The sequence below is a fragment of the Perca fluviatilis genome, chromosome 4, assembly GCF_010015445.1.
Source record: "Perca fluviatilis chromosome 4, GENO_Pfluv_1.0, whole genome shotgun sequence".
NCBI lineage: Eukaryota > Metazoa > Chordata > Actinopteri > Perciformes > Percidae > Perca > Perca fluviatilis.
In genome coordinates this window covers 22,526,336-22,541,288 of record NC_053115.1, presented here as the reverse complement: position 1 = coordinate 22,541,288, position 14,953 = coordinate 22,526,336, and the positions used below count along the sequence as shown (strand labels likewise).

Genomic DNA, 14,953 nt, shown 5'->3' with positions numbered 1-14,953 from the left:
GCATTTTACAGTACAATCCTCAAAAAGTCGCAGCATTCTTTGTGGCTTGTTGTGTTTTACACATTTCCATGAATCATGTGTGTTGATGACATAAATGAGGAAATATTAGAGGACTTAAGGAGACGTGATGTTGAACTACGGTGGGATTGAACACTCCGGCGGAATCTGGTCCGGGAGTGGCAATGCGCGATGCGCTCCTGGTGGAGCGGGTGGACGGAGATGGAGTGGGGGGAGGAGGAAGGGGCACAACAGGTGCAGGTGGTGCGTTTGGAGGCCCACGCTCCATGGCTGCAGCAATCCTCTCCAGACTTGAGGAGCCGCGCCCGAGAGATCGCAGCAACATCGCCACCCGGACAAGACGGGCATTTATTACTTTGCCGCATCCCGGACAGCTCCCGCTGGCGTGCGGCAGGCAAATCCGCCTTCATAATAGCAATCCGCCACGGAACAATACGCCTGCTCTTAAAGGGAATGTGAGATGACGCTCTGATTGGTTATTTTCACGTTACGCCCAAACCACACCTAGCTACTTCAGACCAACCCATTTAAGATTTGCGTCGGGCGCAAGACTCATTTATCCCGCCGGTATAATAGCAACAGCGCCCGAGATCCGCCCACAAAGCTACTTGGGTTTTGCGTTTCACACTTGCGTTTCAGATCGTTAAAATAGGGCCCTGAGTGTGTGACGCTATTTTGATCCAAAAGGGAAACCATTTTACCACTAATGTAAGTGGGACATTGAAAGTAAAACTCTGTGTTTGTTGTGTGTCTCACCAGCCTGTCGATGACGTTCTGGATGGTGTTGTACCACTCTTTAATCAGAGAGTCTGTCTCCGACTGCAGCAGAAACTCGTTGCCCGTCACTGTCCTCAGCTACAACACACATTTACAAATAAGCTCCCCAATGATGATTATTTTTTCACACGTCTTATACAACCAGTTTGCCAGGTGTTAAGCTCAATCATTTGCACATTTCTTGATGTTAAAGACAGTAAAAAAAAACATAATCTTCCTAGCCTGGTTGACACCAGACCCTTCTCAGTTGTAACTGAGAGTGGGTCTGGGGAAGGTTCATTCACAGCTCATTTCCAAAGGGGCGTTATCAACGGACGCCGCTCAAATGCCTATGGGCGCAACTGGATAGTCCTTCAACCAATCAGACCAAAGATCCGGGTGACGTAGCAGCGACAGTGGCATCAACGGGTTGCTGCGCTTCGGTGGGCGTCATGTTGAATGTAAACAAAAAGCTGCTTGCCATCGCTGCGCTATCGTCATTGTGTAAAGCCCGCCTCAGCGGTTGTGATTGGTGCCTTGATTTGGAAAAATTGGAAATGGGCTTGAATGGGCTCTTGGCCAGACTGACTTGCAGAGCAAATCTCAAATTTGCCAGAAGTTCGTCAGGGTTTTCCCAAGCTATAATCTTCCACATTTCACTGGAACATTTATTTTTACTGCTTCCTCTTCCTCACTGAGTCACAGTAGAGTGACCGGGTGAAAGAAAGCTTCCCACTCTCACTTCCTTCGGTGATAAGGACCTTTTGCTATCACATCGTCCTCACTGTACATCAGCTCAATGCAACAATTCAAATGAAAGGATCACTGAGGTCTGAACAGTTTTGTAATGCGTAACAGTTTCTTGATTTCTCAAGAATGACAGTGTTTGAAGTTGATCAAATTATATATTTTCACTGTGTTGTCTGATCGGGCAGCTGTGGCTCAGTGGTAGAGCGGTTGCCTGCCAGTTGGAAGGTTGGTGGTTTGATCCCTGCAGTCCCATGTTGAAGTGTCCTTGGGCAAGACTGATGATCTGATGAGCAGATGATCTGATGAGCAGGTGGCACCTTGTATGGCAGGCTTGGCCACAGTGTGTGAAAGGTGAATGGTTCCTGTACTATGTAAAAGTGCTTTGAGTAATAGTTAAGACTAGAAAAGTGCTATATAAAAACAGTCCATTTACATTACTGTTAGTCCACTTGTTTCCTACCTTGAAGACATTTTTCTTGCTGGACAGGTTGTTGGCCCAGTGCAGCTGGGCTCCTCTTAAATCCACACTGCTCTCAGGACGACTGTTTCCTGGTTTCTATTTATAAATAAACAGGTACACAGGTACACACACACACACACACACACACACACACACACACACACACACACACACACACACACACACACACACACACACACACACACAGAGTTTATGAACAGATGAGTTGATGTGTGTCATTTCACAATGAAAAATTATCACATGAAAAACATGGAGAAATGTGTGCAACATAGTGGACAGAAATATCCAGCTATGTGCTCACTTTTTGTCAAAGCTACTGATCTTTGTGCAACCGACCAGAGTCCGCTGTTTTAAAAAGTTGCTTCACAATTTTCAAATCTAAAATGAAGAAAAAAAAAACCATGCAGAAAAACTAACATCTGCACTTAGAAAATTACTCACAACAGTTGGCTTAGGATTTCCAAATTAAGAAATGTGCTTCATGGAATGTTTTCCACCCAGTTTTTAGTTATAATAAGCAGGGAAAGAAAACACTAATTTATGTTTTTTGCAAAGACATTACCTGGACTAAAATCAAACAGAGTTGTCTGAGCTCTTACCCAGCTGGAAGGTGTCTGTGATTTAGGATCTTTAAAGAAAACCAGACTGTTCCCGACCAGCACCACCCAGCAAGGACTCCAGTTCTTCCTGCAACCCAACAAACACACGTACACTTATCAGATTCAGCCCAGCAAATCATACTCACCATAATTTATTAAAACACTATATTCATGCAAACAGATGCAATCCTAATATAACTTTTTGTCTTTCATGGGAGCAGCCTCATGATGCCTCACCTCAGTTTCCGGCCTCCTTCTGCGATCTTCGTCTTGTTCAGGAGGCCGGCTTTCTCCAACTCCTCAGAACACAATAAAAGGGGTTTAAAGCACAATATGCAATATCCCTCTGTGTAATACACTGCATCCTGAGCAAACACATTTTATTCGAATGTTGCATCATTAAAAAAATAGCGGGAGGGAGCTGCTCCTAAATCTCCCACTGCGGTATGGCCCCGTTTAAGGTGCAAGGGAAAAGAATGAATACTAACTAGGAAGTTATACGTTTTGAGTATAGTATATAAAGACAGTGAGGAACAAACTAAGTTTATTATATTTTAACTTCAGTAAAGTAAAAAAAGACTCTGTGAAGACACAATGTACTTTTAACAATATCTGCAAATAAAACCAAAACTATCTGCTTGACTAGTTTCCCTTCTCGGTTACTGGGAAAGTATTTTTTTTGTGATAATAGTTGTCCCTTAAATATCTGACTAAATACAACAGGTAGACAGATCAAGCTGACAAACTCATAAATAATTTCCAACATTTCTCTTCACATTGGCCATCATATTCTGGAGAATCAGTATTTTGTCAAAACTGGATTTAACTAATATATTTTATTGGTATATGAAACAGAACTAGTGAAGTCCTACAGGGTCAGCAGAAAGCCAGAGCTACCAGGGGTTTATGGCCACTGCCTTGTTTTGTTGTTGCTGTGTGTTGGGGTAACAGCATGGCTGCCAAGTTCCCTAAAAAGGCTGGTTTGGGTGTATGATTGTTTTTTTTCTCAGAATTAGTTTGAAAAGGTTTTGGAGGAGAGAAGCAAAGGAGACTTAAAAAAAACAAAACAGTTTGAGGTTTAAACACCCTCTTTATGGTGGTTTTAGTAGTTTAAAAAGGAGTAATTTAAAAGCTAAGGATACCCAGATGCTAAAAGGAATTGTGTGCCCAAAGCTGTCTATCAATGCACAATATTAAATCAATATATAAAATATTATACTCATGTACAGATAGTTTTATTTCAAAAGTATAAAGCAGTGTTTTTCTCACCGGTGTGCAGCCATCGCTGTCTGGAGAGCTCTCAGGAGACGGAGGCTCCACGACAATGTTGGTCACATTACAGGAGTAATCTCTGCACTGCTGGACCACCTGAAAGACAGGAAGTGGGCATCATCAGCGGTGTTCATTTGTCTGCATGTGTATATGTGCATATGTCCAGTGTTTTGTGTGAAAACTGTTAAAAGTGTATGCATTCCCCCTTCCGTCTGCATGTCTGTGAATACTGTACACCTTCAGTACCTTGCCGTTCTCAGGTAGGATCATAGACTGGGAGTGACTGAGCTGCTGCTTGACATCATGCAGAGCGGCAGAGTTATGGCACTGGGCATCGGCACTGCTGAACGACATCGTGCTCAGGGTGTCAGAGGAGACGGCGCGCTGCATGCTCTTCACAGGGGTTAAAGGTCGGGGTCAAACGTTTGGGTCAGTGGTGAACAAGGGCAATAGCAATCACTAATTTATTGTGTGTTAATGGAAAAATAAATACAATATGCTGCCATTATATTTTAATGTCAGTGGATTTTGTGAGAGCTGTTAAGTGTTTTCTTATGAATACCTATTGAGACCATAGAAGAACCGTTTCCTCTTTATTACATTTACTGTATTTTTAATTATTTAGCTGACGCTCTTGCCTTGAGCAACCAATTAAAATCACAAACAAGCAACAGTGAGGTCAGGAAACTTTTTGAAAATTAAGCATGCAGTTTCCCTCCTTAATTTTCAATATTCTGATGGTAACGCATTTCATGTGAAATTTATTTTGCACTTTAAATACAATTCATGCAAACAAACATGCAAAACATGTAACATAATCAAGGAAGACATTAACTCTTCTACTTGCACTAGACCATAGGTTTTAAATTTTAATCTGTGCAATGAAGAAGCACCATACACTGTGTGTTCAAAAAGTAATTAGTATAAGTATTGACACCATAAGCAGCAATTTGTCTTCAATGCTGTTTTATTCCCATCTGCTGTTTAAACTTTTCATTCAATGGTATACCAATGAGGACCTTTGCTTACTAGTGGGACTTTTTCTCATTGATTTATTTGATGATTGCTTTGTTTCTCTGACTGATAGACAGCCGAGTCGATCAATGCTCTAAAATAATTAGATTAGACAGTGCCACAGTCAGGACACTGGTTGCTGGCTTGCAAATCATTCTTACGTAGTTCTAAATGTCACACCTCACACTGCGTCAGCATTAGCTTCAACAGGGTTTCTTTTCTTTATCTGCTCTCAATTCTCCCAGTAGATATCACACAGTGGTAGCCACTATGAAACCTTCTGCCATTTCAGATCAATTCTGAATTAAGCTGCAAGTATTTTAAATAATTCCTCTTTGGGGAAGAACAACAATGCAGCAGCAGTGCATTGTCAGTTTACATGTATGAACTGCTAATATGAAGTGAAGCATTCTGGCAATCTGAGAAACAATAATACAATAATTATGAGTGAATATTCTGAGAATTTTAAAAACTGGCAAATGGGGACAAACTGCTGTTTCAAATTGTTTTGCTTCACTTTACAGCAGGAGTAGTGAGGCAGATGCATGTATGTGCATCTATACTTTACAAGCCAAATATATACAATCCCACGCACAAACAGCTACACGTATGCATTGTTGCATACAAATTCCCACAACTTGAACTTTTCATGCAGCAGCAGCCATAATTAAGTACCTTTCCCAATCGCAGTAACCTAGTTTCAACAATCAGACTAAATATCCCTCCAAATGTTTGCCATCTTTTCATGCAAGGGGGGATTAGCACTATGAGCCAAATCTGCTACTTTGCAAAGAGGAGGCCTTTAAAAGGGCTTTAAACTAAGCACACCCACACCCCACTGTGATGCAACATGTTGCATTAAGAACTGCTTGGGTAACAGCCTTTCTTTTTACACCATGAGTTGCTATTTCACCACCTTAATATGCATAAATGCTGATCTCTGAGAATCTAAAGAGCATAGCTGGCATTGCATTAATGTATTCTACAGTAATACAGTGGAGATGCAGTTTTTGCAAATCTAACAACTCGAGTTCATTGATTTTCATGAGGAAAATACCCTCCATCAAAAGCCCTTTAAGCGTTCATAAAACACTTAGGATTACCCTCCCAGTCAGACATGCAACAAGAATAACAAAGAAAGACTTTTCAGCTTTTAAAAGAAGAATAGGAAGTATATGTTATCTATAGATACTTATTTACAGACATACAGTTAATGCTTCTGGTGGTAGATGTGCAAAAATAACCCACTGCACATTTTTTCTTAATGTGCAGTGACAAAGTCAAGGTGGCAGACTACGCCACCAGAGCTGCATGGTGTCCCGTTTTGTTAAACCTGTGTAATTTTTTGAGTTGATTCTTAGCAAAAAACCCTTTGTTCTTTTACAAATGTGCTCATTCCACCAACTAATCAAAGTATTCTCGTACGCGTAGAATCTGCCATTCAGAATCATTCAGAATACATAGGAGCGAGTCGCTCAAATAACGGCCGCCATGTTGCACCTCCATCTTTAAAATACATTAGCCAAAGTGGGACATACTGTCACTACCCAAAATGAGTAGAGTGCAGCTTTGAGTTGCGCATGCTCAGATTTAAACGGTTTACGGCATAATGTGTCATACCCGATGTTAGCCGAGTCAGACCGGCTTTGGTCGTGCAAATGTGAGTTGCGCGTGGTCAGATTTAAACTGTTTACGGCATAACGTGTCTTACTGAAATTTGTGAAATCTGTAAAATAATAAACTTTTCTCTTTACATACAATAACAGAAGATGGAAATCATTTCTAAAACGTTTTAGCTATCTATGATTGTTTGGTTGCTAACGTTAGCTCAAAACGCCATTAAATTGACAGTCTTTGTGTCTGATTGCTAACTTGTAGCTAGCAGTCATTTCAAAAACGTTTTAGCTCTCTATGATTGTTTGGTTGCTAACGTTAGCTCAAAACGCCATTCAAGTGACAGCCGATGTTGTGTTTGATTGCAAACTTGTAGCTAGCAGTCATTTCAAAAACGTTTTAGCTATTTATGATTGTTTGACTGCTAACGTTAGCTAAAAACGCCATTAGCATCTAGTAGGCTAGCTACTTGATTGCTAACGTTAGCTAAAAACGCCGTTAGCATCTAGTAGGCTACTTGATTGCTAACGTTAGCTCAAACCGCCGTTAGCATCTTGTAGGCTACTTGTCGCAAAGTGACGCATGCGCAACTCACATCTGCACTCGTCGCAAAGTGACGCATGCGCAACTCAAAGCTGCACTCTACTCATTTTGGGTAGTGACACATACCTCTGCCTTTTGCGCTTTTACACTCAGTAGCACCGTGACGAATGCAAGGAAGGGAGAGAAGATTATTCGCGACTGCCGGTGTTCTATCGATCTATGCTACCTATCGAGATGTGCTACTTAGCGGTTCTGCGCATGCGCACGACCCACAAGCATGGTCTGATTCCCCGCCCATAAATCTATGCAACCCTGCGGTCGAAACATACGGTCGATACTGTGGTTAATGGAGTAATATCTAATGAATAATTTATTCATTGTACCTTTTGATAGGGTATATTTGTCTATCAGAATACACTGCCACTGAAATATTCAATAAATATAATTTAATAGAATATCAAAATATGCTCCTTATCTCCTGACAGTGCACTGTCACTCCATGTGCGCAGCGGGTGATGAGTAGTGGTGCAATATATAATGATTCTGTTGGGGGAGCATTATTTGATAGGGTATATTTGTCTATCAGAATATGCTACCACTGAAATATTCAATAAAGATATAATGGAGTATCAAAATATTCTCAAATAAACATAAGATGTCAATACTGTTAGAGTTATATCTCTATGGGATTCAGCCTGCCTGCACAATTGGAAATGGGAACACATAAGGAAGCACATTTCGATAGGGCAGCGCGACTCGATAGACTCTACTATCGATTTGCGCTACGGTAGCATTTTTCGACAAGGCAGCATAGATCGACAGAACACCGGCAGATTTGAAAGCCTGTTGAAAATGGAGGATCACACCTATTCTCTAGGACATGTAACGGAGTTGCCAAGGAAGTAAAAAAAATAATTAAAACGACAACACGACAGGCAAAGCAACAAGACCAAAGTTAATAGCCTATTGGAGTGGCTTTTCCAAGATGGAAAGAGCTCATAAGGAGCAAGGATTTTAAAAGTTTAAAAGTTGCCTGCTTTCTTCTTGACAGGTAATTCTGCCTATTTGTGTAAATTCGAAGTTTCATAGTTGCTTGGCTAACTATAGCGTGGTTGTGCATAACGTCGTGATTTCCCTGGCAGACAACTCACGTCATGCAGTTGTAACACAGACAGCTAGGACAGCTGCGTGTAAACGATGGAGATACTAAGAGCTAATTTCGGGTTCGGCCACCATAGGAGTTAGAACGCGCTCGGAATGGGGGGGGGGGGGCTAGAAAGTAATATTCAGTTGGTAGTCATATACAATTTCAGCGCTAGATGGGAGAAATTCTTACACAATGTAGCTTTAAGAAAATGGATCCTGTTGTGTCATGAGAATATGTAAAACTAGTAAAGTGCGCTTATCTTTTACTTTACTCTTTGACGGGTGCTTTTTTGACAAGGTGAGAGTCAAGGGGAAAAGCATTAGCCCTCTGGCGATGAAAGAGTGTGGCAGGTAGAGAAGAGTTTCACCTGTTTCATCTGCCAGCCACCGTCAGTTCTCCTCTGGTGGCTCTCGAAGAGGAAATCAGGTGTCAACTAGAGCAAATGAGAAAGACAAAGAGACAGGACACACAAATCACTATTACTTATATTTGACTGTCAGTTTTTGTGAAAATTAGACTTGTCCCCATTTGTGGAACAAAATAAATTTGATCCCAAATAATTTTACACCTACATGTAAAAACAGGATGCTGACAAATGTTTTCAGTAAAGATAAGTCGTGAAGACCGGGCTAACGCTCACACAAAAACTGAAACTACTCCTCTCACATCCTGCCAGCTAAAAATGCTCCTAGATATACCACCACAGCGCAAAAGTTCACACAAAGACACACACACACACACACACACACTCGTGCCCATATACAACTGAAGTTAATGAGAGGCAGTTGCTGCCGTTGCTTAGTGAGACTGAAACACAAACTGCATAGTACTTGTTTGAATCAGGCATGCAGATTTTTAGTTGTTGAAATGGATCCCACACGTCCTCATAAATACAGTCGAATGAGCTCGTTGTGAGAATGACCAAGTCAGTCGCAACACATCTGACAATGAAAAGCCAAATGAGCTATATTAGCATAACAACCACATGAAACCAATTCAGCTCAATTTAACAAGCAGTACATTTTACATGTTCTGTCGGGAATTCCACAGCAATAATGACATGAAAACAACAACACACCTAGGTATATGATATTGTGTAAGAAATTAAAATGAACTTACAGCATAGGCGCTCATAATCACTGATCACCCAGTTATACAATCCAGGACAACTCTTGTTTCTGAGAGCTTTTTTTGCTGTCAAGTTTGAGTCCTCGTTTCATCTGGGACTTTTTCGTTTGAATGTCAAAGTGTAAAAATCATTCATCCGTCCCTCCTGTCTCAGCGTGCATCTACTTCCCCATTCTAGAGGGAAGCTGCCTTTATCAGCCAGTACAATCACTCTCTTGTACAACAACTCAGAATAATCACACCAGAAACAAGCATTGCCACATTAACTGTCACAACAGGTTTTGTTTTTAAGTTCATAGGCTAAGACGATGTGGAGGCTTTACTTCAGTGAAAGTACCATCATGTTTAAATAGTCTAAATAGCCTTTATAATCTTACTTAAGTACATAAGTATTCTTTGAAAAATATAAAAGTACTCACAATGAATGATAGCACCTTTAATGGTGTTTGATTGTCGTTATATTACTGGATTGTTATTACTGATGCCAAGTATGTGGAAAGATAATAGTAGTTCAGCTAATTTGACAAAAATATAAATTATGATTTGGTAAAAACAAACTTAAAAAAAATGTCCACATAAATGTATTTAAGAGGAAATAAAATGCACACAAGTAGGATTACAAATTGTGTGATCTTTACTATATATAATGTTACAATAACCAAAAAACTACCGGCTACTACTCCATAAGACACGCTCCCACCAACATGTGTCAGTGTTAACACTTTAATGACGCTTGCTGCTGTTGAGAGTGTGTGGAAACTCATGAGCAAGTGAGAAGAGAAGTTAAAATACATGACTAAAAGTTATGGCTAATGCTAAATAAATATTTCTACATATTAAAAAGAACACATCTGGAACATTATTGTTGGTGTCGATAAAGAGGTACTTGAGCTCATCATGTTTTATAAAGTGATGATATGTTATGTATTCATTCTGAATTTTCTAAATAAGTAGGTAACTATATCTGTCTAACATTTATTTTCATTAGTGATTAATCTGCAGATTATCTCAACAATTGATTGATTAGTCATTTGGTCTATAAAACTGTGGAAAATGTCCTCACTATTTCCCAAATGTCTTGTTTTGTCTGACCAGCAGTTCAAGAACCAAAAGGAGTCAGTCAGTCAGTCAGAGACAGTAGGAGTCAACATGACAAGGGTTAAAATGTAAAAAAAAAAAAAAAAAAAAAAAAATATCTAGACCAGAGAACGCCGTGTACTAACAAGTAATATGGGTCACCCAGTTTTAAACACCTGGGTCAATCACTTGTGTGACATGCAGGATGCATTATATATCATTGGTGAAGTTAATGTTTAATATATGTAACACAGAATAAAAAGTGACACATATAGGTCGATAGAAAGCATCTCAAACAGACTTGATGGGGAATCACTGCTTTGATCATGTGGGTATTATTTTTGATGAGCAACATTAAATCTGAAACACTGACGCAACATTGAGGCAACCTTGAGATGCAAAATGCTTATCTCTGACAATCTGGATCATGCATCTTGCATCGCTTTAGGTAGATGTCATCATTGATTCAGGTTAAATTAATTCACCGATGGCTGTTGCATACATTCCCAAAACCCTTACACTTTAAACAACAGATGTACTTCCTCACTCAGAGCTTACAAACCTTCTCTTGTAACATCACGTTTAGAAACAAGGGTGAAATGAATGAAACGGTGCAAGTTTGACTACGACAGCATCTCTGAGGTCAGGGAGGGGTTTAACGTTGATGAGAAGTTTCAGTGAGCGGTTTAAATTTAGCAATGTTTTGTAATGTTTTGGACTTAAAAGACTCCTCTGTCTCTCTCTCTGTGTGGCCCTAATGGATTCTGCTCATCTGCATCAGATCAAGTGGCATTACCTTGTTATTCCCTGCAGGGATTAGCCCAACAGAAACACAATTTGAGAGGAAGTGTGTGTGTCAAAGAGGGAAGTTAATAAATAAATAAATAAATAAATAAATAAATAAATAAATAAATAAATAAGGCAGTGAGTCGGTAAGTAAACGATGGGGCAAATAGAAAGATGTAACCCCCATTTTAATTTGGCCCAGCTCAGCATTTCTCCCTGCGTTTGTCTGGAACACAGTTGAAGTCTGGAAACCTGAACTGTACATACATTTGTATGAAAATGGGCAGAAGGTGTGTGTTTGTTGTCATCTCACTGTGTAGTTTGTTTGATCAGCAGTGTTTACAGCTGCCAAATCACAGCTGTTTGCATTTAAGAAATGTTACATAGTAATGATTACTTAATACTATTAACACATATTTACATGGCAGGACAGAGCAATACGTTAAGAATATATAAGACTCTTGACAGTTCTGAAGAACCAAATGAATGAGGTTAAAAGAAAGAACCTAAACCCACCATGACTAATCACTGACTTGGCACACATTTCTCACCACCTCATCAGCGCATACTTCCTTGTGACAAGGATCATTAAAGAACCCAACTGAAATCAACTTATTTATATGGCACTTTAAAAACAACACAGGTGATTCAAAGTGCTCGACTGTGCCACTGGAAAGTTAAATTAGATGCTTTTGTTGGGTGCAGACTTGTTACTGTCTATGGATAGTTACAGGTGAGGGTGGAAAAAACAGTAGCAGAGCAAGTAGCAGAGCAAGAGTTTTCCGAATTAAGTCAAGTGTCATCGGTATGCAAGTGTAACTGCTGTTATTCATTTTGTCAAAGAAAACATCAGAAAAAATATCCCGTGATTAGCAGCGTTACAGGTGTTCCAATTGCCAATTTAATTCAGAATCTAGGTGGTAAATCACACAAAATGTCATCAGGGAGGCTGAATTTGACCACTTCTCTAGAAGTACAGTAGTCTTACCCTGTGCATTGTTCCATTGCCAGCTTCAGGAAGTGGTAGTGACAGATGGCTGGTTTCTCTGGGTAACGTCTGAGGTTGTAATGGACCGGCCTGCCAGAGAAACAGAAATAAACTAGAGACCATCTTCGGCAGAGACTTCCGGCACCCTTGATGGAACCACATCCATCTTCCAACTGGACTTTCATTTTTAACTCAACTACACACCTGTAAAGTTTAATGATATCTTTCAGGGTTGTGATGCTATCGTGGTGACCAAATCTGGCTGCAGACAGAGAGACAGACAGACACCAAGCAAAGTACTCAAAACTGCTTCTGTGGAATTTCGTGCTATATCCCGCTGTATGCTTATTTGCCTTCTTGTGGAGAATATAATAAGAAGATCAAAACTTCATATATGTCTGCTACTGTACTGCCAGCTTAGGAAGTATTAGCTAATATTATATTTTCTTGTCGTATACTTCTGGATCTCGCACTTTCCCATATGCCTTTTTATTGTGCTCCCTCTGTCATTGATGACTGGCAGTATGAATGTGTATATATGTTTCAGGGGGACTGTAGACATTGAATTGCCCTTCGGGATAAATAAAGCTATCTGTATCTGTATCGCTTTTACTTTTCGGTTTTTGCACAGATTAAACAAATTAGATATATGTGTCAGTGAGCTTTAGAGGTGCTGGTGGATGGTTTGGGTTACCTTGGACAAAGCCAAGCAAGCTTTTTCCAGTCTTTATGATAAGTTTAGATAACTGTCTCCTCGCTATAGCTGTATATTTAACGGACAGGTATGAAAGCGGGATCATCTAACTCTAATAAAATATAATAAAAATATGCAAGTCATGGTGTCTCTTTGAAGTCTTATGACATTCTTTGACTAAAAATGTCCCTTTTAGTGCTGATACAGACTCTTTTATTCAACACCCTGACCGTTTTCTATCCCCTCCTTTGAGAAAGAAAGATTTCATCCAACTCTGAGAATGCCTTCCTTTTTTAAATGTAATGCAATTTTAGTGAAAGACAAAAAAGAAAAACATGGATTAAGGTGGAGTAACAAACAGTGAATGAACACCAGCTGTGTTGGGTGCCTTACCTTGTTGGGTGTGTGTCCACGGGCCCGGCGAGGGGGTTTCCAGGACCTCTCCTTGGTGATGCTGTTGACGTAGTAGTATCTCCCTGTGGGCAGATCAGAGTACTGCTCCCACAGGTCCATGACCCGAAGAGGCTGCTGACCTGGGGCAGGGTTAGGGGGCTCTGTGAGCGACAGGTGTTTCTCTGGCTGCACTTCAGTGTATAGAGGGGAGTCCTTCCAGGACAGCTGGAACATATAGGACTCTGCTGGGACCTTGCAGGCAGAAAAAGTAAAGAGGGAAAGGAGATAGAAAGAGAGGCAGAGGTGCATTTGAGTAAATTGTGCATTTGTTTGAGACTATTTTCAGCTGCGGATTAATACACATTTGGTGCACTAATGAGTACTTACAGCAGCAGGATGGTGTATGTGTTACTGACTATAAACAAACTTCAGTTCTGCAAGACACCCTGTGGCTGTCTTTTGACAGAAATTTGTCAAAAATGGTTGTTTATGGCGCAGAGGAAAATGCTATATATATATATATATATATAAAAAATTGAATATCACCAGCATTATCTTTAAATTACCTGTAGTGTATATATGTTGTTCTGTTTGTGCATTAGTATGGGATGTTACCATAAGGCTCTGTGTGTGTATAGTTGTGCAACTTAACAGGGGTTTTTCTTTATCCAAATCAAGTCCTAAGGATACTGCAGACATTATAAATAAGCGATTATATATATATCAATCTCAGTGTGTAAGGAAGAGACAGAGAAACAAATAAATCCCACCGCCTCTTACTATGGAATAACCCGTCAGATTTTGGATTAAGATTTATAGAAAGGCATGTGCTCACCCAGATTGAGAGAAATGCAACAGCTACAAGAGAGGACATCTACAAATCCAATCAAATTAATTGAAAAGATATGCGTGGAAGATCATCTTTCCACGAAATATAGCTGAGACAAATATAACTGATTGACTGGCTAGCTGTTTGATCCCTGTTACATAACACATAGTTGTTTCAGACTGAGGGAACATGGTGTGTAGTGATGCATGTATGTGTATGTATTGTATTTTACTCCAGGGGGCAGCACTGGGTCTTGAGCTCACCTGGAGCTTTCTGTCTCACAGTTTTCTACTGTTTCCCTCAGTGGTAAGATCAAAACCAAGTGTACACCTACACAGAATCTGGACAACACCATGCAACACCTTCAGGATAAATCTGAGTGGGAGCCAGGCTTTATCTCCCAAAATCAGTGGCCGACCTCACTACTGATAAAAAATGGCAAATCCCTGCAACCAGGTTCCAGAAATTTGTGGAAAACATTAGCAGAGGTAATTGTAGCAGCATATTAGTGCCCATTGTTTTGGTATGAGATGATCATTACTCATTGGGATAATGCTCAGGTGTCTACATACAATTGGCCATGTAGTGTACTGACAAATTAAGGCAAAAGTGCCATAAAAACAACCTTTAAAAAAAGGTCAGTCAATCAGTTAGTATTATCTCTTCAAATCCAAATTGGATTTTGCCCCCTGTAGGACTAAGATTAAATCTCATTGAAATTCATCATCAAAAAAATGACTGACAAAAATGAATAGTGAGATAGTTTTTTGAATGAAAAACAGTGGCAGCAATTATCCTGCTAACTGGTATTAAAGAAGAACAAAAAAAGGAGAGAGGGAGAGAGAGAGAGAGAAGAGAGAGAGA

The 14,953-nt window shown here is 40.0% G+C and overlaps 1 protein-coding gene across 7 annotated transcripts in view; it reads right to left on the bottom strand.

The window, feature by feature from the left end:
- The window catches only part of arhgap9 (Rho GTPase activating protein 9), a 47,276-nt gene that overhangs the window by 13,314 nt on the left and 19,009 nt on the right, over window positions 1–14,953 (bottom strand). For 5 of the 7 annotated variants that reach the window (XM_039796722.1, XM_039796721.1, XM_039796724.1 and 2 more), the window contains 9 exons: window positions 13,261–13,512; window positions 12,174–12,263; window positions 8,562–8,627; window positions 4,123–4,269; window positions 3,874–3,972; window positions 2,842–2,903; window positions 2,605–2,692; window positions 1,985–2,080; window positions 775–873 (listed from right to left, as the gene is read on the bottom strand). In XM_039796722.1, coding sequence (XP_039652656.1) covers window positions 775–873; window positions 1,985–2,080; window positions 2,605–2,692; window positions 2,842–2,903; window positions 3,874–3,972; window positions 4,123–4,269; window positions 8,562–8,627; window positions 12,174–12,263; window positions 13,261–13,512 — 999 coding nt within the window. The remainder of the gene's footprint in view (window positions 1–774; window positions 874–1,984; window positions 2,081–2,604; window positions 2,693–2,841; window positions 2,904–3,873; window positions 3,973–4,122; window positions 4,270–8,561; window positions 8,628–12,173; window positions 12,264–13,260; window positions 13,513–14,953) is intronic. The other 2 variants (XM_039796723.1, XM_039796726.1) reach the window with 2 other exon arrangements.